Below are 23,482 nucleotides of genomic sequence, written 5' to 3' on the forward strand. Positions count from 1 at the left end.
AGTGTCTCTGCTTTTTCCTGTGACAGTTAAGAAAAACAATTGGATAGTATCATTGTGTAAAATGTTTGGGGCTAGGACCAGTTTCCATTTGGTATTTATAAACCCCCAGGAGTTGGAACTTCTCAAGTAAACAGTAATGCTGAGGAATGACACGCAGTCTGAACACACTTCAGGTTTCGTTAATTTAATGAATTATGGAAAAAGAAGTCAGAGAGCATTATAGCACTATAATTTTGTCACAGTTTAAATAACACAACAGTAAGGTAGTAACTGAATGGAAGGCTGTTAAAGATAACACAAGTCATGCATTTTTGACAGTTTTCCTTGCAGTGTGGTTCCCTCCTGAGAGCTGGTTCATTGATTTCATTCAGCATAGGATTAAAGAATTGGTTGTTACTGGGAACAGTATTACATTATGGATGGGTTGTTCTGCACAGTGGAGAGTATAGTGGCATAAGCAGACATGAGTACAAATCAGCTCTTGGAAAACAGGCAATTAATAAGAAAAGCGAAGGGAGCAGGCAGCAAGACTGAAAAGAGTGAAATTCAAAAATTAAGAACCTATGAAGTCCCAGCAGTGCCTAAAGGTTTGGTAAAAAGAAAAGAATGAGTAAATAGTTCTGAGTAAACAGTCAGTTCTAGGTAAGTAAATAGTCAGTTAATAAACCGAAGTGGGATATCTGCATGTTGCAAACACAGTAAAATATTTTAGTTTTAACTATAAACAGGGACAATACCAAAGAGAAAATCTTATGCAATTACAAAGCATAATGTGTAAAAGCATCAAAAGAAATGGGTAAGGATCTCTGAACCTGAACTGTTCATCTTAAATAATCTTTGAAGACTAGGCAATTTTCAGGTAACTGGAAGAGGGCTGATGTAGCTGTCTTACAAAGGCAAACAGGACTCGGGGAACTGCAGGGGGGGTTACCTTTCGCATGCTAACTGCTAAATCACGGGGTGCATGAAGGGAACACAAGTAACAAATGGAGATTACACTTTTTCTGGTGCTGCTTGGTTTGTCAGACAAGTTCAGGTTTAGTTTTAACCACAAGGTTGGTTAGTGTGGTGGGTTGACCCTGGCAGACACTAAGTGCTCACCCAGTTGCTTGCTTACTTGTCCCAGTGGGATGGGGGAGAGATTTGGAAGAGTAAAAGTGAGAAAACTCATGGGTCAAGATAAAGACAGTTTTAATAGGTGAAGCAAAACTGCATGTGCAAGCAAAGCAAGATAAGGGATTAATCCACTACTTCCCATCAGCAGGCAGATGTTTATCCGCTTCCTGGGAAGCAGGGCCTCAGAACGCATAATGGTTACTTGGGAAGATAAACACCATAACCATGAATATCTTGCTTTCCTCCTCCATTCCATGAGCTCCTGTTGCTGAGAAGGACATTATATGGTATGGAATATCTCTGGCCAGTTCAGATCAGGTGTCCTGGCTGTGTCCTCTCCCAGGTTCTTGTGCATGTCCAGTTTACTTGCTGGGGGTGGGAAAAAAACACTTTGAAATCCAGAACACAGCCACCATATAGGCTGCTGTGAACAAAATAAGGTTCATCCCAGCCAGACCTGGTACATTTGATCATAGTATTTTTAAATATACTCCCACAGGATATTTTGCTAAAAAAAGAAGCAGTATTACCCCAAAATCCACCATAGCCCTACAACAAGTTGAAGACAGGTAAATTGTTGCAAGCCATTGTATAGTCAGCTTATCAGAAGACAGTCTGTCCAAGGAGGCCGGCAGATCAAGCACTGTTCATTACCAGTAATGTAGGAAAACCACTACTTTCCCCAAAATAGTGGGTAACAATGGCACTGGTTACAAGGATTATCCTAAATAGTCATTAAAGTGACACACTTGGCAAAGATTTGTACCTTTAGCCAGACAACAGATGATAGAATATGTATTCTGTGACCTGTGCCATACTGTGACATTGTCCTGGAATGCTAAAATGCCAGGAAGGATTCAGAGAATCATGACAGGTAATTAATTGAATATGAGCTCAGCATGCACTCTTCTGGCTTAGAGGATGAACATGCTCTTTGAAAGCACAAGCAAGGAACGAACAGGCAGAAACAGCAGGGCGCATTAACTCCTTGCTGTGTATCTGATGCTTATGAGATTGTGAATATAAAATGGAGTTCTGAGGCAAACACTTAAAGTAAAAATAACCACTGTGATGGCAAGAGATAAAAAGGCTACAGAACTCTGCCTTGCAGTGAGAGACTCACAAAGCTCCTATTACAGTTAACTTTGCTACCAAGAGTAATTGGGACGCTCATAGAACCTGGGTAAGGGAGAACACTGTTTGTGTTTTGCTTCTGCCATCAAAACAGCTCACAGAGCGCGGGGTGTAATTCCTCTGTATCACACTCACCTGAGTTTCTGTTTCATAGGGGCTTTTGGGGGGAACAGAACCAGAGGCCCTGGGGAGCACCTGCAGGGATGTGGAGCCAGACCTGTGCAGAGCCTATTGGAGCTGCCAGGGATTCTTAGTTCAGACCAGTTAGTGTAACACACTGCTCCCCAACCCCGGCTGGGTCCTGAAGGAACGATTTTACATAAAGCCAAGATCCCTTCCCCTTTTGCCATGTGCTTTCCCAAGCAGAAGGGTGGCTCATTATGCAGCATGGGATGATAGGTGCTGTTCACTATGATGCTATTATTAACTGTGCTAGTTAAAGATTTGGATTTCCTATTTAGATGAAAATAGAGAATAAAGCATAAGAAGACTGAAGTTTAGTTGCTGTGCTATGGAAGAAGGGACAAAACTATGTATTGGTTTCTTAAATGTTGGTGAGGAGATCAGTTTCCAACATTTGCCAGTTCTCTTTCAGTGCTATCCAAAAGTTCAGATTTAGAGTAAGGGTTCAGGGTCCATTCATAAAAATAGGGAAGATGTTAAGTGGATTTTAGCACATCCTGGGGCAGAACAGTTTGAGACTTTCAATTAACACAAAATCCACCAGAACAACGTTGTTACTAACCCCATCATTAAGTAAACAGCCACTGGAAACTGCTGAAAAGGAGTATGATTTCTGATCACCCTAAGTTATGCTGAATATCTTTTACAAATTTTGGTCTTTTTTGCAACTGTTCAGTGTAAGGAGTTCATATTGAATCACAATAATGATAAAATAATACTTTTATATTTTCACCTTCATTACACCCTGATTCATATGCATAGACCTTCCTTTAAACATATCTACCACGCCCTGGGCTTGGTTTGTACTGTATAATAAAAATTATGAAAATAATTGGGGTCAATTGAGTTGACCTACAGTGCTTTTTACTGTTTTAAACCTCCATAGCTAAGATTTAAATTGGTGCAACAAGAAATCAGGATTTTGCCCATAAACCTGAACTGACAGGCAGTAAATTGATCAGAAAACCTAATTTAAAAATATCTTATCTAAACAGTTTTTCCCTACTGTGACATGCTACTGTATTTCTAAAACAAAGTAGCATAAACCAGAAGTAATCTGTGCTGTTAAAAATGGATTTTGGGGGTAATATGGGCATTTCATTCTGTTAATCGTTCTGGTCAAACAAAAATATTGGCACTAAAAGTATTAGAACGATAATTCTGAAGACTTGTCTGCATAGCATTAACAAAACAATCGCAAGGAGCTTTGCTTGGTTTTTGCTTTTTCTGTTTCTGTAACTGTGTTTAATTAGTATAAAGTTAGCTCAGCTGAAAATAGTGTTAACTTTAAAGTTACAGATAGCATGTTCCGTGCTGCTGTGACCTAAATCCAGGTACCTTTAAAAAAGGGTGTTTCTCACTATTTGAAGCTAGTTCTCAATCTTCCTTCTGTCTTCTCTCCAGCTGATTAACAGGGAAATCTAAATGTTTCTGGAAGAAGACATTTGACTAGGATACTGTGGCATATATGTGCTACCTGTGGAACACACCACCAACTCTTTGCTTATCCAAGGACACCAAAGCTCCTGAAACATGAGAGAAAGGTTAGAGCAGTACCTCTGGAATAACATTTATTGTTCTTCAGAGAAGTCAGTATGCCTAGCAAAAGAAGAATTTTATGGCTCTGAATCTTTTAGCAGTTAATCACAGTAAGGTGCTTTTCCTTCTTAACCATCAAAAAGTGGAGGGAGGTGGGCTTTTCGGTATCTTGTTATAATCATACACTGGCTTCGTTATAATTTTTTCTCTGCATGAAGGACTTTTCAGGTATATGCACGTTTGGGGAACATCTGTTAATAGCACTTATAACTTGATTTGTTAATTAAAGTTCTAAGATCTTATCTTAGGGACTTATATGACGGTTATCCACTAAGTGAACTGTAGTAGCATCATGAAGATGACTGACTTGACCCAAGAGAAGCTGCTGTATCCTGTAAAGAACAGAGCCTAGCATCCATAAGTAACACAGCCTTTTGGAGGATGCTTGGCTAGCTATCCATTACACTATTTGGTACAATAAATCCAGAGGAATCAAGTTACTCTGGAGGTGACAGCACACAGAGTATATAGAATGGTAAGACTATTGTGCAGAGTGTGGCCACCAGTTCTCTGCACAGTTAAGCAGGCTTCTCGTTTGCTTCCAGTCTGTTTAATTAATGTTGTAAATGTATGATAGCCATTCTCTTTTACTGAAATATTTGAAGTCCTCAAAAAGCAGTCACAGTTTGACACAGACACGTAATTTGTGGAAAGTGTCTTTAAGGTCAGCTGGATTACTCATAGTATCTTTGATTTCAGAGTTTTCAAACTAGCTGCTGTTCAAATGGACTACAAGGGTTAGTCCTTGAAACACAGCCAAGCACTTCTCTATATTAATGAGTTACTGTTTCAACTTCAATGGGACTACTCACATTAGTAAGAACTCTATGGAATAATAAGTGTTAGCAGGATACCAACCTAAATGGGGTAACAGTAGAGCACTTTAGAGATTTCCCATTGTCCCAAAGTGCTTTGGTGAAAAGGCAACCTAAGAATGTACATGGTATATGAGATCTTACCACTAAAGCATGCATGACTTTTTAAGCCCCAAAGTAATTTTTCCCAGATTTGGACTGCTTTATTACTAAAAACACCATGTATGTTGCCTCTGAAGATTCCTGCTGCAGTATTTATGTTCATTTGGTCAACCCGCTAACTGATGAACCAGGGAGCTCCAGGACTAGAAATATGACTTAAGGTAGAGGGCCAAGGCTCTCTGGCGTGATTTGTAACTAGCCCACATCACTTGAGAACTCTGTCCAGGAGGAGAGGGGTCCAGTACTGCTATTAAACACACAACAGTTATGCCAGTGACAGAACGTCATGGTCAGAGGTAGGTGAATATATCCATAACATCCCAGCAAATTTAAAAAGACCATTTTTAAAACTGAAAGATTAAATTGGGTTTATTCTTACAGAAGGATTTGGGTTTTGGTTGAAATTATTCACATGAAACTTTTTTCAATATTTTTTTTGGCATCCCAGAAGTATATCAGCTTGTGGAACTGGAAGGGGAATAGGCTGCTAACCTGAACAGTGTACATCACATACAGACCCTAATTAGGCTAAAATCTGAGACAGTTATCTAGTCATCAGATTCAAATCCCGAGTATCACCTAATCCTGTCACCTAGTCATAACAAAGAAGAGATTTATTCATGCTGTGTAAAAACATTTTTTAAAAAGGATTTTTCTAAATAACTCATAGGAAATACTAATATTTTTTCTGACCTTCAGGTGAAAGGTACTTTTAAAATGTTTTTAGAACTGCTCCCCCTGTCATCCATGTATGTACAAGTATGAGATCTTACTTGTCCCTGTCCAGCATGATAGAATATTCAGACTTCTTTTCCATGGGATTCCCTTTCTCTTTAATTATAGTAGGAAAGTTATTAACATCACAAGGTAAAATCAACCAACTGGTATCTGATAATTCAGACTTCCTGGGTTGTCCAAAGTAACGAAGATAGTATCTATTTGTGGCAAGCCAGAGCCTACAGACACAGTAGAAGCAGCGCCAAAGGACAGAAAGGAAAAACGGATACTTATAGAAGGGGTACGAAAGTGGGAGAATATCTGTCTACGTTACCAACTTCTGCAGCACTGTTCCAGAGTTCAGTATGCTAGTTGTCAGACAAAAATCCATGAGATTGAAGTTGAGAGTAAAAAATCTTAGAAGGATGTCATAAAAATCAGAAAACAAACAGTTCATCTTTATAATTACAAAACTGAGGAGTAAAAGCACCATTATTCTGAATTGCTCTTAACAGTAAGGTGCTGCCACCAGAGCAGGATTTACACAAAATTTGCTCATTGATTCTCCCAAAAAACCAAAAGAAACCCCTTCAAATGTACTTGTTAGCCAAGAGAGAATTACAGTTGTCTACAAAGCATCTTCAGACTGCAATGGTTTAATTGCATAAGCATCGAGTAGATGCAATGCTTAGGACCCGTGTCAATTTAACAAGTATTGAAAGCTGAGACAGGATTAGAACAGGAGGTCATTTCTTAAATGATGGGGCTGTTACCTATGCATTCAAGATCACCTTGCTGAAAGAAAATGACAGTCTGCAACAGTCTGACTTCCTGAAAAACCTGGAAGTGTTGCATTGAAAAATTAGAACAGAAAATACACCCAATGTTGTGTTTTATTTGCTCTAGCCTATATACAAGTCCAGCAAGAAGAGGGACTTTGGAGGCAGTTCAACTGATTTACCATAGCTGTAAGAAATATTAGTCATCTTTGTACCTGACTGGACCATCAATATGTGCTGTCACTACCACATTTTTCTCCTCTTCATGGAATAAGTCAACCACTTAGTAGCGTGTGCCCTCCAGTATAGCTCCTCCTTTATTTTCTGAGGCAAAAAGCAACACTGCCACGTTTCGGGCAGTTCTGTGTGCCACCATGGTTGTTAGTTTACTGGATTTATCAGCATGGCTTTTAGAAAATTAAAAGAAGTGTGAAAGCAATCCCGCCACAAAACAGCCTGCGAATGGTATGTGGCAGAAACACCACTCAGGGGACATGGATAAATTAATTCTTAATGTAGCCTCTTTGAACACAAGGGAATAATGCTAACAATATTTTACTTCTGTTTGTCTCATTTTTCACAGCATCAAGTTATTATTTCAAGCTGAAGACATGACCTTTATGTGCAGGAAACACTTTTAGTCCCTGTAGAGCTCTGAATCCATTTTTCTCTGTTTGTCTTATCTTGGTACACTGTTCAAGTAAAGAAAATATGTCAGATTTTTCTTTACATTTTTACTGTTTTGTTGATCCTCTAAGAATGAGGCAATGCTCTAGTGCATGATATCATAATATGTCCCTCTGGTTAAGAAAGAAAAAAGCAAAAACATCAATATATTTCATTAATGGTACACATTCACAATTAAACCATTGCAGTCATTGCTACGACATGCTCTTGGTAGGCACTGGGCAGGATGAAGCAAAGATTACAAGTCAGTGAAAGTTACTTTAAGGTGAATGTCAGTATCTCATTGTCAAGCACAGAGTAGAATATAATGGACAATTCATTAATATGCAAAGAAATATATATATACTCTTTGTGGACAATGTGATGTTGCCTGGATAGGTTTGAAATGGAAAAAACAGTTTTTTCTTAAATGACATGAGTGAAAACTAAGAGTCATCCTGTCAAGATGCACGAACTAGGTATGAGAGCTTCCCGGGGGTTAAACTGGTTTTCAGTCCTGGTAAAACAAAGTTGGATTAATTTCATACATAGTGAAAGCTTAATGTTTTACAACCTTTTAGTGCATTCACGTGACGCTAGAACCGAAGAGCCATTTTCCTTGTGACCCACAACTGCTCAGTTTCCTGCCTAGGCTTCCTCTTTCCTGATGAAGTTGCCTCTTATCTCTCGTTTCCACTACTAGACAGAGGAATCTTTTGTGTAATTCCACCTTCTATAGTGGTCACTGGCTTCTTGGGCTGTACATTTGCAAGCCAGCAAGGAGGCTGACAGAGAAGTTGACCTTTTCGTAACAAGGAAAAATCTGTAACGGGAACACGGAATTGGCAGTAGCACTGCAGATAAAAGAGAAGAGTGAGGAAAACATGAAAAGCAAATACACAGCGGCACAGGCACGAAAGGACAAAGGGAGAGTATCAGATGATTGGTAATAGGGTAGATACTTTTCCACAACTAATTAAAGTCCTGTTCAGTGCATGCTGCCTTCCTGGACCCATTTACTGCTTTGAGTCAGTGGGGAGTGGAAATTCCTCCTCATTTTCAGCATCAACGTCAAGCTACAGCTCAGTTTTGAAGTAAATGGGGGAAACCCCCCAACTTACTCCATCCAGCGTCTGACCGCATAAGAGCAGGAAGGTGGCAGGAAAGAGTTCTAACAGGTATTTTAGAAGCAAAGTGACACAGTAACAGACAGCAATCTCATATGAGAGATGCAGAAGAGGAAAATTGCCAGGCTGATTCTAAAGGTTTGGAGAAGAATTAGACAGCAGATAAACTCTTGGACTTTCTGCCAATTGAAAGTCAGATTTGGTGTGAATTTAAAAGTCTAACAACGAACTGCTTGCAGAGACCACATGTGCTTTCCTCCCTTATATAGCAGCAAACTGCTGAAGCCATTACTGCACACTCCATATCAGGGTCTGAATCATGGTCCAGTGGAAGCTGCAGGGTTTTTTTTTTAGTTTTTTTACCACAGATATGAAATTTTTGCTTGTTCTTAGCAGTAATCTTTGCCCTTGGTATTAATACAGTAATTCAGATGGAAAGTATATGCAAGGCTTGTGAGTGAAGAAAATTGTAATGTCTTTTATGAAAAGAATTCTACTGATAATGCTATTAACACAAAGCTTTAATCTACCATCCTTTCATATTAGAAAATACCCTTTTCAATTATTTAGTTATAGCTTTAATGCAGAAAGTTTGGCAGCATTTGGACCTTCATTTCCATATTTCTGGCACATTTACAGCATGATATTTTGTGGCCCTACAGACTGTCCTGAACAGAATGACTTAACACGTTACTCACTCTTACTGCCTGCCAAAAGCATTTTAGTGGAGATGCCTGTACATAGTGCTGTCAGAGGAATGGAAGGATATTTTGAATATGGCACAAGTCCTTTCACTGTTTCCATAAAATAAACAAACAAATAAATAAACACATATTTCTCTTTATAATAACATAAAAAAAAATAATCGATGCATCAGAAGCTGAGTGCCACTTGATCTATTTGATCTATTCAATATTACTCGGCTCATGTATTCAGAAAGCTGCTAAATGACTGAATGACCAAGGTAGCTGGGGTGTATTCTTCTGGACTGCTCTCTCTCCTGCATCAAAAGAACAAGCTGTTTCACTTTCCAGGCAATTCAGTCTAGCTGTACCTATCCCTGCTTCACCATTTACCTCTCATTTGCTGTGGAATATCACCAGTATGCATCTCATTTGCTACTGAGATGTTGTTTCTTGCTGCAAATGGGCCCATGAAGTCTCCTTCACCAACTTCTATTTTTCAAGTAAGCACCAGTAGACTCTGCCTTACTGCCTCTTTAGGTCTGGGAGGAAGTAAGGGAGAGTGATGAGGAGATTCTTGACTGTGTCATCCATGTAATGCATGCCAATCATGCCCACGTTGACATCACCGTCAGCTGAATTTGGAGGTCCTTACAGGAATCTAAGCACACTAATACATCAACTGTAAAGACAACAAAACCCAGCAAAGCCCACACCTACTGCGCCTGGGGACATTCACCATCGTGTTCTATTTTTGCATAAAACATCAAAGCTGCATCACCACCTTTCTGAAAAATTCTCCCTATGACTTGCTTCTGCTGGGATTCCTGTTAAAGCCTTACATGGCTGATGTGTTGTGGGCACTGCCTGCCACAAGGACCAACATTACCCAGCCATATCACAGTACTCCCCCTTCTTGCTGTATTTACTCTGTATCTCTTGGTTAGAGTAAAGTTTTCTGGAATAGAGCCTTACAGATCTGAGGTGATAGGACAGCTAAGTCATCAGCATTCTGTTGCATGCCTGGCTTTACAAGCTGATTACAGCTGTAGACACTGTGTGTTAGGATATTATTCTCTCCTGATTTGTTACCCTACTAGTGCTAGCTGGCTTGTGCAATGTTCCAGACATATTCTTCCTCTTCTGAGAGTAGGACACTTGCTTATCATCATCCTTTCTTAGAAGGTAAATGTTGTGTGTGAAAAATTAAGTTCTAGACTTTAACGTAAATTTATAGTGAATTTTCGTTATCATTTTTTCAAATCATGATTCTTCCATTTTTCCACTTGTCATTACTCCCTGCTACAGTTATTAAAGCAGAACTAATTTACATCCATGGAAGAACCTATTAACCCAAAAATGCAATAAAATATCTGCTGCTGCAATTGCTAGTTAAAAAGCATGTTTCTGAAGACTAGTAGAATTATCTTCTTAATGGTCCTACCCCATCCCAAAGACATTCAAATAGCTACCCAAATATTCCCTAGGCAGATACAACCATGTTCATGAGCAGAAGCCAGTACTGGTGAGTGTCCTGCTACAGCTTTGGATAACTGTACATTCACCTTCAAGTACTGGATATTCTTAGACCTAGTTGTGCCTTCTGCTTTGGAACACAAATGATCATACGTTTTCTCAACAATTTTTAGTATTGCTTTTGAATGCACAGAAATCGCATAACACTAGGAAAAAAAGTAAATTTGAAAATAAACTCCTTCATTGAGATGGCATTACTCTGAAAACATTACAGATATGGATAAGAGACAGCTGAAAAGAAATCAGAACAATCTTCATGATCTTATCTAAACCAGCCTGAACTATTGCTCCATGGTGTGGGGGAACGTTATTTAGAGCAGAGCAACAGATTTTACCGAAACAGCAAGCACCAGTGAGAGTGGAGGAGTGCAAGGCAATGGTCACCAGGGTGGCTGAGAGGCAGTTCTGCAGTCTCTGCAGGAGGCTTCTGGAGATTACTATAAATTCAGCAATAAGGTGAGGTTTAGTAATTGGATGACACTTAATAATTCTGGGATCAGAGATTTGTATACTTACTTCAAAACTTTTGTTAAACACAAGGTGGTGGTCACAGAGAACCTTTGTTTGAATTCCTGCTGTGGCTTCCCCAGAGTCGGAGATGCTGGGGGGTCCCATGAAGGTCCTCGGTGAAATAGGCATTCAGTGGATGCAGGATCTAACATGAGTGTCTGTTTCATTGGGCAGCTACAAGGCTTAGGGATATTCTGGTTTTGGGGCATTTTTTCTTTGCCAAAGAAATTCAGCTTAAATCCACGTTTCAGATAATCAAATTTCTTGTTATTGAAAAAGTCTGCTTTCCAGCAGAGGATGTCTAAAGGGTTCAAAAGACTCTAGAGAATTGGCTTCTTGCAAATTCACTGACTCCATTTGCACAGCTTTAACTCTTAAGCACTTGGCGCTCTCTTGTTCTGTTGTTTTTGTACTATAGGGAAGATTTTTCCTTCTAAAATTTCACCTGCGTTTGAAGATTATGCCTGTGAGGCCATTCACTCATACTTATCTCAAGTTGGCTCTTGCTATACCATTTTAATAATCCATTGTTCAAATATTTATGGAAAGTGTGTAAAGTTGTCATTCCCGCATCCTTCAAGGTTTTCATTTTTTCAGTGTCGTATCTATTTAGGAAAACCAGCAATGAAGCCCTTGCATATCCTGCATCCTGGCCTGGCTTTTGGGATATAACTGCAGATCAGGAGGGTGCAGATGTTTAGGTGTGTTATCCACATACCAATGGTATCCCAATTATTCAAAAGACAGTTTGCAAGACAAACTGACAAACTCAGTTTCTATAGTAATCTGGGCAGAACTCGTGGATCAACAAGAAAGAGAATGAAAAACATCCTTCCATACCTTTTTTTATCTGAGTATTAATTTCCTCACTTTCTAAATCTTCCTAAAAGCAAGGAATAAAATGTAACAGAATTAGAAAACTGAACTTGGGTCTAAGTATAGAACAGTTCTCTAGTTGAAATTATTTTAAGAACTTAATTGGTTTTAGTTGAAGGATTTAAATATTGCCCCAATTTCCATTCAGTTTTGGAAGCACTGAGTGAAAACAAGAAATATTTCATCTGAAGAGAATCAAAATCACAGAAGAACAAATCACAAATGAAATTAATTGGAATTTAGGAGCATGCTAAAGGCAAATTTGGCTGAATGGCACTGATTTATTAGAAGAAGCAAAGTGATCACTTACAGCCACGTGAATGTAACCTAGATCTCAGTTTAACTCAGAACTGAGTCTTGTGACTGCCTTGATCAAAGACGGACAAAACGCATAAATAGCAACAGCAGTTACTCCCATCTGCATCTTCAGCATGAGAATTGTCACAGTCCTTCATATGTGCCTTGCTATATAGGCTTGTGAGGATCCCCGAGGCTGACAGCAATCAGTATACTGGACTCAAAAATTGCCAAGTCAATTAAGGCAGGAAAAACTATGCAGCCACGAGTGTCTGAGGTATCTTAGAAGAGGACAAGCCACTTCAATCTATCCTATCTATTGATTTGTACAAGGTGTGATGTGTTGGGCTTCTAGGGATCTTTTTGAGCTGCAGATGCCTATCCATTTTGTTATTCTGACAACTGCATAGCACAAGGTATTATATAATTTATTTTGTGGATGACAGGCCTGTGTCTACTTGGGAATCTATGGAAGTGCCATGCTCTGCTGAAACAACATGACGGAAAGAATTTGAGAGGTAGCAGGATTTTCCTCTTTTTGCCTACTTGCGATTTGTTACTCTGCAAATACAGCATGTTCCTCTGCCATAAAAGGGGAAAAAAGTGTCATAAAAATCATAATGCTATCCTTAGTAAAAATACACAGAGACACTAGCATCTTGATGGTAAATTAAAAAAAAAATAATATTATCATTGTCATTTGAGAGATGTATCTAAGCAAGTGTGGCTGCAAGGTAGATGTGGTTCCACTTTTCTTCAAGTACTTCATGATTTATCTATTTTACCTTCCCCTTTGAGTTCTTCTATACCCCATTTCAAAGTCAGAATTGCTAGTCATAAGCACCCGATGAACACTTCGATAGTCAGCTATTCCATGTATCCAGAGCCAGCTGACTGACAGAATGTATTCTTAATTCCCCGCCTCATTCAGCTTAGGTGAACGAAGTTCATTTCTCTGTAACTCTTGCTATTTAATTTTGTGCATGGCTTTACGAAGGGATTTTAGTAAGCTACGGGATTTTAAAACAGAAACCAAAAGGAAACCAGAAATTTGTTTTGAATGCTACTGAATCCATGAAGCCACTGTACCCACCTTATGTAGGTTCAAAGAACTGCCCTCATGCTCTGGGATGGCACTGCCGTCGCTCCTTGCAGTAGTAGAGGGCAGGGAACTAATTTTCCTGTGTGAAAGAAATTGTTGGAGATCACTGACATTCTTGAAGATACTGTTTGCTATCTGGAAATCAACATCATCCAGTGTAATAAAGCATAATAAAATAGTGCCTGTAGTGGTCAGACTTTTAGACTTCTAGTGTTTTAGAAATTTATCCAAGTAACTAGGAGGTATTTGCATATTACACAGCCAACCTCTCCTGTTAGGAGTTTTGAGCAAATTAAATCCATAGTCAATCAAAATTAACACTGGTGTTCACCCTCAGGAAATGAAGGGGAAGAATTCAGTACACGCCAGTGGCTTATTCCATTTCACTTTACACAGCATTTTGCTCTGCAAGTAGTTTTCAGTTAATTATAGAAACTCATTTTCAATCTGTTAAGAAAATTCTCAGAAATGGGATTCTGTGGAAGAAACTCAGGAAAATTATTTGGATGTGGTCTTCAATGTTTGTGTTTCTGAGTCAAGGAGAGTTCTGACTGTGCTCGTGAGAGGGTCTTGCCACATAACTTACACCAAGGTCACAGCTGCTCTGTTTTGGGTAAGAGTATCTGAATAACTGGGATAACGTAGAACCCATATAGAAAGTATGCAGCTGGAGTAACCCACTTAAATTTGGACAGGTGGCCATGACTTCATAATTTTTCAGTGTTTGATTTGAAAAACTTGTTAGCGTTCTTGGACACTGTGTGTGTATATATGATCACAGTCAAATTCATTCAGGTGCCTTACCAGTACATCCAAAACTTTCTAACATTATATGATTCGAAGTCATTGTAGGATCCTCCTGCTTGAGCATAATCAGAACTTTTCTTGATTTATTAAAAATTCTATTTTTTAATTGGAACCACCACATTTTTAATTTATCTAGGATTTCTTAAACTAATCATTAAACTATAACATCAAAAAGTAAATTTATGTTCAATTAAATGGCACTGCTACGTGTAGGAGTGCGGTAAATGCATAAGCTACTTGGAGGTTTTAAAGCAACGTAAGACCATTAACCATTCTTACGATTCAGGAGAGCAAAAAACCTGCCTAATTGCTTAAGACTTTAAATCCGCGTAAGTATTTAAGCCATACTGAGTCCTTTTGGCTGCCATTGCCTTTGCATATCCATTGGAAGAGAGGCACTTCTTAACTTATGCTACATGTAACTTCTGTAACTTATGTTACAGGTGCAATGACTTTCTCTCAAAATGAGCAATTTGTCCAGAATTCTGTTCTCCACCCAACACTACCAACCTATGCCAGCTTCTAGTTTGCTTTAAGATGACTTGAGGCTGCACGCTTCAGTGAGCTTGCCTCTCTTTCTTTGCTGAGAGTATTAATAGCTTGAGGATTGGATCAGGTTTGAAACAAAAAAAATGCATGCTGCCACAGTTATCTCACAGAGATAAGAATCAAAGAAGAGAAGGTACAGTACACAGGAAAACTGATACCTGACAAAAGGTGAATTCTTCAACAAAATTGCGACTTATGAGGTCATTCAGAGGATAAAAGGTTAACTCAGTGGAGTGGTAAAAAAAGAGCATATATGGATTGATAAGCATTACAAAAGTTTAAGGATGGGAAAGCCAATTAACTGTTTGAACTTGACTTGATGAAATACAAAGAACATCTCAATTATATCAGGTATCTTGGACAAAGATTACATCAGTTTACTACAACAGAATTCCAAATCACTGTGCCTGTCATGAGGGAAGATAAAATGCACAGTTACCTCAAAGACAAAGCACCATGTACAAGGAATAACACGGCATTGACTCCAGGTGCTTGAAGAACCAAAGCCTGGCTGTCTTCATTAATTTGACACCTGAAACGAAAGATGTTTGTACAGGATGTGTCAGATGGGTTGCGTATTATTCCCCCCCAAAATTGCAGACTTTATTTGTAATCTAAAAATTTAAACATTTCATTTCCCAGAATGCATGTCACCTGAAAGTTTTAGACACAGTTTTTCAGAATCAGTTAATCAGTTCTAGTGGATAAATGCCAGTGAGGAGTAGGTACAGAACGTGCCTGTACCAGGAAATACAGAAGCCTCATGGAATGATGAACATTTCATTCAGCCAAGTATTTTCTTAAGAATTAGCATTTAAGAGAAAAGTAAAGTAACTTCTGTTGAAGTTACCTAGCTAAGTTAATGTTAGAAAAGTGCCTTGCTTCTGGCATTCAAACCAGTCGTGTGAACCCTGGTTCTTACAAACCTTAAGTGTCTACTTACAAAGCACTGACTTTCCTGTCCTCCATGCCTCCACGTGAATTACCTCCCTCATATATGGGGAGACAAAAGCAAAGGAGGAGTCACAGCCAGAACTGCATTTCAGTTTTGATTATTTCCCTTGGTACAGAAAAACTCAGCTCACTTTCTCACAAACATGCCAATTTTACACATGAAGGATGCTGTGAGACTATGGGGTAGGACACTTCAGAGGCATGTGTTCCATCACCAACACAGAAATACTGCCGTGCTGCTCCACTCGGTCTAACCAGACATGTCATTGTTCACTTCCCTGGTGTAGCAGCCTAATCCGCATGAGAAATCTGGAACCATCCTATGCTCACTTCTTGTTTCTTTCTGTGAAAGATTTTTACTCCCAAACCTCCAACATCACTTGAGATTTCTCCTTGCTGAATGTGGCTTGTAGTCTTGTGGGTACAGCCACTGATACCGACACTCATCTGCCGTTATCATCTGAAGTAGCGTTATTTCCAGGTGTCCTCCCAAACATGAAACATCCAAAATAAGGATGTGCCTACAGCTCAGTAGCAGCCTCTAGTCAGTGACAGGGTGACTTACATAGTGAGAGTGGCAGTGCTGAGTTATGCTAACACATTATTCTTAATTGCATCATCCCTTCCCCAAATGATCACTTCTACCTGCAATGTCAGGACGAGGCAGCAAAGCCATCTGAAATGGGAGGGAGTGGGGGGCACGTAAACTGCTACTTTAAATCCTGTTTGTCCATCCATCACCCTTTATAGCCAGGTATCTCAGGATTTCTGCTGTGCCATTTGAAAAGTTTGTATGAATACTGGAGATCAAAACGCCCCCATGAAAGCAATATTTATAGGCATCTCACAGAGGCGGATGCAAAATCCCACAAAATTATTGCACCATTTGCACTTCCTGTAGCTATCAAACTGCATCCTTCTACTTTTAAAACATCAAAATGCTTCATCCTCACAGATGGTACAAAAATCTACAAAAAAACATTAAAAAAAAAAAAAAAGAGTAGGAACACTGTGGACACTACAGTGTGAAATATTTGAACTGTTGATTTAACAAAATGCCTAAATTAACAGTGTCTACAACAACTGATACTGTTGTATTTGCTCTTCACGGAAGCACCAGAAGGAAGCAGGGAGTGATGGATAGTACTGGGAGACTCCCTGCTGCCCGGGACAGGGCCCTCCACCTGCCATCCTGACCTGCTCCCTACAGCACAGTTGCAATTAGAGCATGTAAAAACAGCTGCAAGAACTGAAGATTAATCAGGAGCAGGTATCAGTGGAGATGCTGGAATCAGGTTAAAGGAATAAGTTGCTGAACAGAGAGAGAATGGCCTTCCAGAAGCATCACCCAGATCTGTTACAGATCTAGGTAAATTATACGAAACACCACCCAGGTCTCATGGAATATTCAAGTTAAATTGGTCAACACTGAAAGAGAAATTTAACATTGTATTTTACCAAAGCAGTTAGAAGAGAAAATGGAATCACTGTAACAGTCAGCTTGATGTCTGTGTGCCACCACCACGGAAGGTCACTCCAGCTGTAGCGGCGAATGACATTTCATTTCCAGGCTTTATACAAGAACATCAACTTACTGTTTTGTGCAGGAATGTGAAGTGTGTGTTCACAGCAGCTGCTTAATCATGGCAACAACCGTGAAACAGAATATTAAGTAGATATAGCCCTTAGAAACTATCACTTTCTGGCATGACTTATCTTAGACCTTCAATGTACAGAAAAGTTTGGAATACTTAATTGGTTCCTATCCTGTGGCTAAAAGATGAAATCATTGAGGGCGCAGTAAACATTTTACTTTCTAATCTTCTGCAAAAGATGTGGAATTTTGAAGTGCTTCTCTGTGTCACTCTCCAGAGAACTGGTGTCAGACAGCAGCTGAATATTCAGAAAAAAAATCATGTGTTTATAAGGTGTCAGGCTTCAGTGACAGAGACACAACTGGATTCCTTCATGGAAACGACAGTGCCTCAGGAAGCACCCATGTGACATATAGATAGGTCTGGACTGGGTTACTCTGTTAAAATAATTGACTTAATGAAAGAGGAAAGGATTTCTCTATTAATAAGGAAATTATCTGCAAGTGTGTGTGTCAAAAGCTTGTTTTCTGTGCCAAACCACAAAAACTGTTGCAGGTATCACCTAGGATATGCCTACCCTGCAAACTGAAGAGCCAGCCAGAGATCCTGCAGCTCACTTTAAATTACCTACCGTGATATTAGAAGCTGTCCAGCTGAGGAGTTCAGAGTGAGCTCTTGGCTTCATTCCCTCTAACTACCCCCTTAAAGTAAGTTGTCTCTTTAGTTATAGCTGCTTGTTTTATTAACGTTGCTCGCCCCCAGTTCATACCTAACATACCAGCAAAACTGGTGCCTGTTCCAACTGCGCGAGAAGAAGCCGCCACAGTTCAGCCGTGGCCTTGAGTCATTGATTCCTCCCCTAGAACTGATTCCATGTGCCTAGAGGCTACCAGGAGTTACCTTCATTGTTTTCCCGACTGAAAGAAATTCACTTCAGTATCTAGTTTCTGCTTTAACTTTGGTATTTCTGTCCATTTTGGGAAGTGTTACTGAAATCAGCTCCTGAGGTTTTCTACTGTTTTCATAGATGTCTTGAACTCCAGAACGAAGCAATGATTAAGATTTTAGTAAATCTTATGATGTTAAGTGTATCAAACAAGAAATACCTCGGAGGAAGGACTAAAAATTGAGAGATCTGTAGTAGATTCCTGCAAAGGATGAACCGGTTTTGGGGTGCTACTCAAGTTCACCTTGCTAGCTACTATATCCAGAGCCTCTTAAAAAAGCTAAAAATAATAATAACAACAACTACCTGCATTTCTCACCATCACTGAAACATCTGTATAAAAAAGTAGTTCTGCAACTACATGAAACAGTATTGATATACTTAGTTTCAGAGAGACTTGGAGGAGATTCAACTCCTCACCAACCTGTTTGGCAAGGGATATATTTACACTGAGTGAATGATCTAACAATTTCAGTAATAACATGGGGGGCAATTGGTGTGACTAGCATTTCAGAAAAATCTAAATATCAAAAGCAAACCCTGTATAAAAAAGCTTTTTATGAGCAGGATGCTCAAAGGTAATAAATTATTTACCAAGATGAGAGCTTGTGTGTTTTTTTCTCTTAGAGGTATCATCTGTCTAGTTAAACTTAATACTTCCCCCCACAACCTTTGTCCCTTGCACATAGTGAATTTAAAGTTTCAGAAGGAGAATTTTGTCCCAAGTAGAACATTCCAATTTGAGGAAGAAAATGCTTCAGAAACACAGTTTGTCTGAGAAATGAAACCATAATTATTGTGAATTCCAAATGCATCCTGTTAATTTTAGCTGAAGGGAACAGAGAGTAGACTCTAAAAATCAAGCCGTGCAAATAAATCTGATTTATTACTGTCTTGTTTCTTTGTATCAGTTCTTAAGCAGCCACTGTCTTAATTAGTATTTTTTGGGGAAAAAAAATAAAATCCTTCAGCCAAAAAATTCTCCCATACTGAAGGGTTTTTGCAGGACAATACCATAGTCACCTACCCTCCACAGAAGGAAAATATACCAAGAGGGATATTAGGCTGCAGTCAAAAACCTTCAGAATAACAGACTTGTGTAAGTCTGAGGCCTCTGAGGTTTGTGAAACTGAATTCTGAGCCATGGGAGCCTCCTGCTAGTGAATGTTCCGTGCATCCTCTATGGCATGCGAGTGACGGGACACCCGGGTCAGCAATTCCCGAGCGAGGGCTCAGCTGCTGGGCTGGGGCAGTGATTGCAGCGAAGGACAGTGTCCGGAACCTGGGAAGGTGATGCTGTGCCTGCCACTGCCCGAGGAGCGTGCTACAGCTGCAAAGCAGTGGTGAAGGAGCAGAAGGTACAGCTGCCTCAGGAGAACACGGCCCTAGACCCGAGTGCTGTTACCAAGCAGGGCTCTAACCAGTGCGCAGGCACTAAATACATCAACAGGATTTGTAGGAATAGTTCTAACCAGTCTCAGCTGCTGGTGAACTAGAAACTCTTTAAACAGGGTAAACACTCCCTATAACAACAATATTTTAAAGCTTTTACTTTAAAGGATCTGTAACTACTGGAACATCACAAACAGAAAAGCAAATGCAAGGAAAGAAATGATCAGAATGCTGAAAACCAGCAATGGACTAATGAACATACTGGCACGTAGATGGAAAGGCAGAAAGCTGATTTGATGACATGCAGAAAGTGGATTGCTCCTTGACAGTTTCTCGTTTATCTACTAATTAATGAAAAAGTCCTATTTTGCCACAAAAAATTAGGAGCTACCAAATGAAATCAGAAAAAAAAATAAAGTATATTTGAAAAACCTGAATGACTTTCATCTTCCCACTCTGCTCCAAAACCAGAAGTGCATGTCGGCTCTCATTAGCCTTCAGGGAAACTGTCTTCAGCAGATGACACTCATTTTTGCTGTGCTGGGCCAAAGGCAAGGCTTTAAAGTCCTGCTCACTTTCAAACTTCCAGATTTTCACTGTTCCTACACACAAATGAGAAAGATAAACAAAAGGGAATGAACTTTCAGCAGTAACCTGTGCTTCAGAGTCAGAAACTTGAACTGGATCAAATAGGGAATGGAGAAAAAAGAAAATCCAGTTGAAGGTTCAGAGCTAGGTCACTGGTCTTTCAAAAGCTGTAACAGCACCCTTAGGGGCACAGAACTTAGCAGAAAACATCTTCACCATTAGCCCCACCATTTTTCCATCTTTTTTCCATGTCTATTTTATGCTGCAGCCCAGGACAATAGACCACTACCCATCTTCTGTTTCTGGACTCTTTAAACAGGGTAAACACCGTCAATAACAACAACAATATTTTAAATCTTTTACTTTAAAGGAGTCGGAGAGCAAGATGAGTGGGAGCTGTCAGACAGGAGACTTCAGGTGCTGAGCTACAGCAAGGGGCAGAGGGACCTGGTGGCTGGACTTGTCCACGCAACTAGTGGAGGGAAGGAGCTACAGCATTACCTGAAGTGAAGCAGTTATTACATATGACTTCAGTTTGTAGGACTTGATTCACCTGTCATCCTCTTAAGATCTATAAAGGGTGTGGTCTCTGCTCCCACGTACAAACAAGAAACATTAGCCAGTATGCTGCGTGGAAAAGGCCATCTCCTTTTTACATGAGGTAGCTTTCACATATTTTATATATTTTAACACTTCAGAGGTGTACACTCTTGAACATCTGAATGTGAGAAGAATTATTCCGTTACGTTAACAAATTACAAAAATATTAAAATTTGTTGCAGAATTCAGTGTAGCACTTGTGTATTGAAGAGGTCTTGTCACATTACCTAAAACTGATGCACCGAAAATAACACGTGAAAAAATCAGGAAACATGCATATATATATATATATACACACACACACATAGTGTGCACAGCCTGTCGACACTATAAAATTCAGCTTAGATACTTAGATACAAAACTGAAAACCTACCATTCTCCATCTGCAGCTATTTAGTTACAGATCTAGGTCCTAAATCCTATAAGGAAATGCCTTTTCAGACCAAAAGCTTTGAAGATAGTCTTCCAGAGAGCAATACCTAGCAAATTACCAGAGCCCAAGCAGGCAAAATTCACCTTTCTATGAATCACCTATCAAATAAAACCCAGCTGAGATACGTCCCCCCTTTCCTTCAGACTGACAGCTGTGCATACTTCCCCCCCCGTGGAAGAAAGCCAAAATTCATTCTTCTGTCACTGAGACAGTCAAGGCAAAGAGTTCTGTCTGCTCATGTAATATGTCATCTTAAATAAATATAATAAAAATGAGGCAATTATTTAACTGCTTTACCATCACATGCCCCAGTAGAAGACAAACCCCATTTATTTCAGTGGCTGCACAGGTCACTCCAGTCTTCAGCCCATTGACATCTTCAGTCTGATATATTGGATATCCCGTTTCTAGGTCCCGGACCTGAAAAAAATAAGATGACAATTATTCATACTACATCCTCTAAAACTCATCACACAATGTGTTCCAGTGTAATCGGAGAAACACTGATATCTCCAAAAGCAAATTTTCACATCCCGTGAAATAGGTTCTCTGTTAAAATAGCACTCTACCATGTTCTTTTAATGAAATCCTAGTGTAATTTCCCTGAGAATGTCCCTCTCCCCAGAGAAGCCGTTCTGGCAAGGGGAGGCTCTATTTAGTATGCTATGAGAAAGACCCTTGTTAAGTCGGAGAGACTGTTGTTAAATATAATGAGTTTCTACAGTGAAAAAAGCAAAGAAATCCAACTAGACAAAATGGTTTGAGCTATAATTTCTATGCTGAATATCAAAATGCGGCTTTTCACAAAAATTTAGTCCAAAATCACAGGAACAACCTTATCCAATCATTACCTAATCCTTTTGGGAATTTAAGCAACGCCTTATAATGATGTACCAGCACAAAGTTTGGTCTCTGTGATGGGGCAGCTGAGATTCAGCTGGATTTACGAAGTATCCACTCCTGTCATGTGCACTGTCTGGATCTGACTTTCTGCAGCACCAAGCGCCCAAAACTATCTTGAAACCGTAATGGTGTTGTAGCCACTGTGATCTAAGGAAGGCAGGGTGAGTATTACACCTTTTACAGTGAGAAATGACACCTTTACCGAGTGTATAAAATGAATAAACCTTTACACAAACCACCCTTTCTCCGCCGGAACGGCACGCATCACCATCTGGCCCGGTAAGAGGTGCTGTCTCTCCCTACAGATCTTGCCATTCAACCCCATCAACGGCTGATGAAAACTGCAGGTCCTCAGTGCCTCTGATGATCATTGTCACACTGTTAATTACACCAGTAATTCATTTTATTCATCTGTGGGTTTTCTGACACTCGCATGGCAGCTACTTTTTAGTGGTTCAAATGCAAATGGAAAAGTTAATAGGCAGGTTTAATCTTTTCATTAATGTTTCAACATGAACAGAGCTGCGATAAAGTGACAGAAAAGTGATCTCCATCACTTCATTTTTCTTGTTAATTGGCTATTACATGCAACCCTACTCCCTCACGGTATGACCTGAAATCCTTAAGACTCAGAACAACATGTTCTGGGAAATTACTGGGAAGAGGAAAGGATCTGCAGGAGGTCAGCTAATTGGCTCCAGAACTGCTAGCCAAAGAGAAGCAGATTAGACAAAAGAATAAGAAGCGAAACAGGAGGATAAAAAGTCAGGGTTTATGGTTTAGGCACGCTGTATGTGCCAATGAAACTTCTCAGTGTTAGTGAAGGAATCTTTTTTATCTAAAAGCAGCATCTTTTACACAGTTCTGTTTTTACAAAGTGACTTTTTCTGTGTTTTATACCAATCCATGGAATGTCTAAAGTACACATTTATATTCTAATAAGTTGACCGGGACTCCAGCACTTCCTAAACTTTAAAGAGAAGCTTATCAGGTATGCCTTCTGAATTGAAAAATAATATATAATAGTGCTTGCACAAATGATTGATTGGATGCAGAGCCTGACATCATGGCAGTTAACGCGTTTCCTAGTAGATAGCCAATGGACTTTCACTAGTATTGCTATACTTGCAAGAATCCATTGCAGGAACAGCTGAAGTGTACCTGTTCAGCCAAAGGAAATAAAATTACAGCTAAATGCAGTACCTCCAAAGCCTGGCTCGATCTGCCTGGTGCTCGCAGTGCAATTATGTCAGTGCAGATCAGGCAAGTAGTTACCTAAGAGAAGTAATCCTCCTGAACCCAAATAGTTAATTCATCATGGTTATCGCTTCCCTGGAGAATATGAGCACAGATATAGCCACAAAAGCAACACTTTGAATAATAAACACTAATCGCTTATCTACTTACCCAGTA

General features: G+C 39.6%; 1 protein-coding gene across 1 annotated transcript in view; it reads right to left on the reverse strand.

The window, feature by feature from the left end:
• Positions 1-175: 175 nt before the first annotated feature.
• The window catches only part of WDR64 (WD repeat domain 64), a 77,019-nt gene continuing 53,712 nt past the window's right edge, over positions 176-23,482 (reverse strand). The window contains 18 exon segments of the mRNA XM_055810471.1: positions 176-5,965; positions 6,721-6,790; positions 6,793-6,829; positions 7,236-7,277; positions 8,293-8,342; positions 8,997-9,092; positions 9,128-9,137; positions 10,454-10,663; positions 11,069-11,328; positions 11,868-11,910; positions 13,294-13,509; positions 15,114-15,190; positions 16,454-16,578; positions 17,465-17,511; positions 17,513-17,644; positions 19,978-20,147; positions 21,464-21,481; positions 21,484-21,586. Coding sequence (XP_055666446.1) covers positions 5,779-5,965; positions 6,721-6,790; positions 6,793-6,829; positions 7,236-7,277; positions 8,293-8,342; positions 8,997-9,092; positions 9,128-9,137; positions 10,454-10,663; positions 11,069-11,328; positions 11,868-11,910; positions 13,294-13,509; positions 15,114-15,190; positions 16,454-16,578; positions 17,465-17,511; positions 17,513-17,644; positions 19,978-20,147; positions 21,464-21,481; positions 21,484-21,586 — 1,893 coding nt within the window. The 3' untranslated portion in view covers positions 176-5,778.

Source organism: Falco peregrinus, chromosome 7 (genome assembly GCF_023634155.1).
Source record: "Falco peregrinus isolate bFalPer1 chromosome 7, bFalPer1.pri, whole genome shotgun sequence".
NCBI lineage: Eukaryota > Metazoa > Chordata > Aves > Falconiformes > Falconidae > Falco > Falco peregrinus.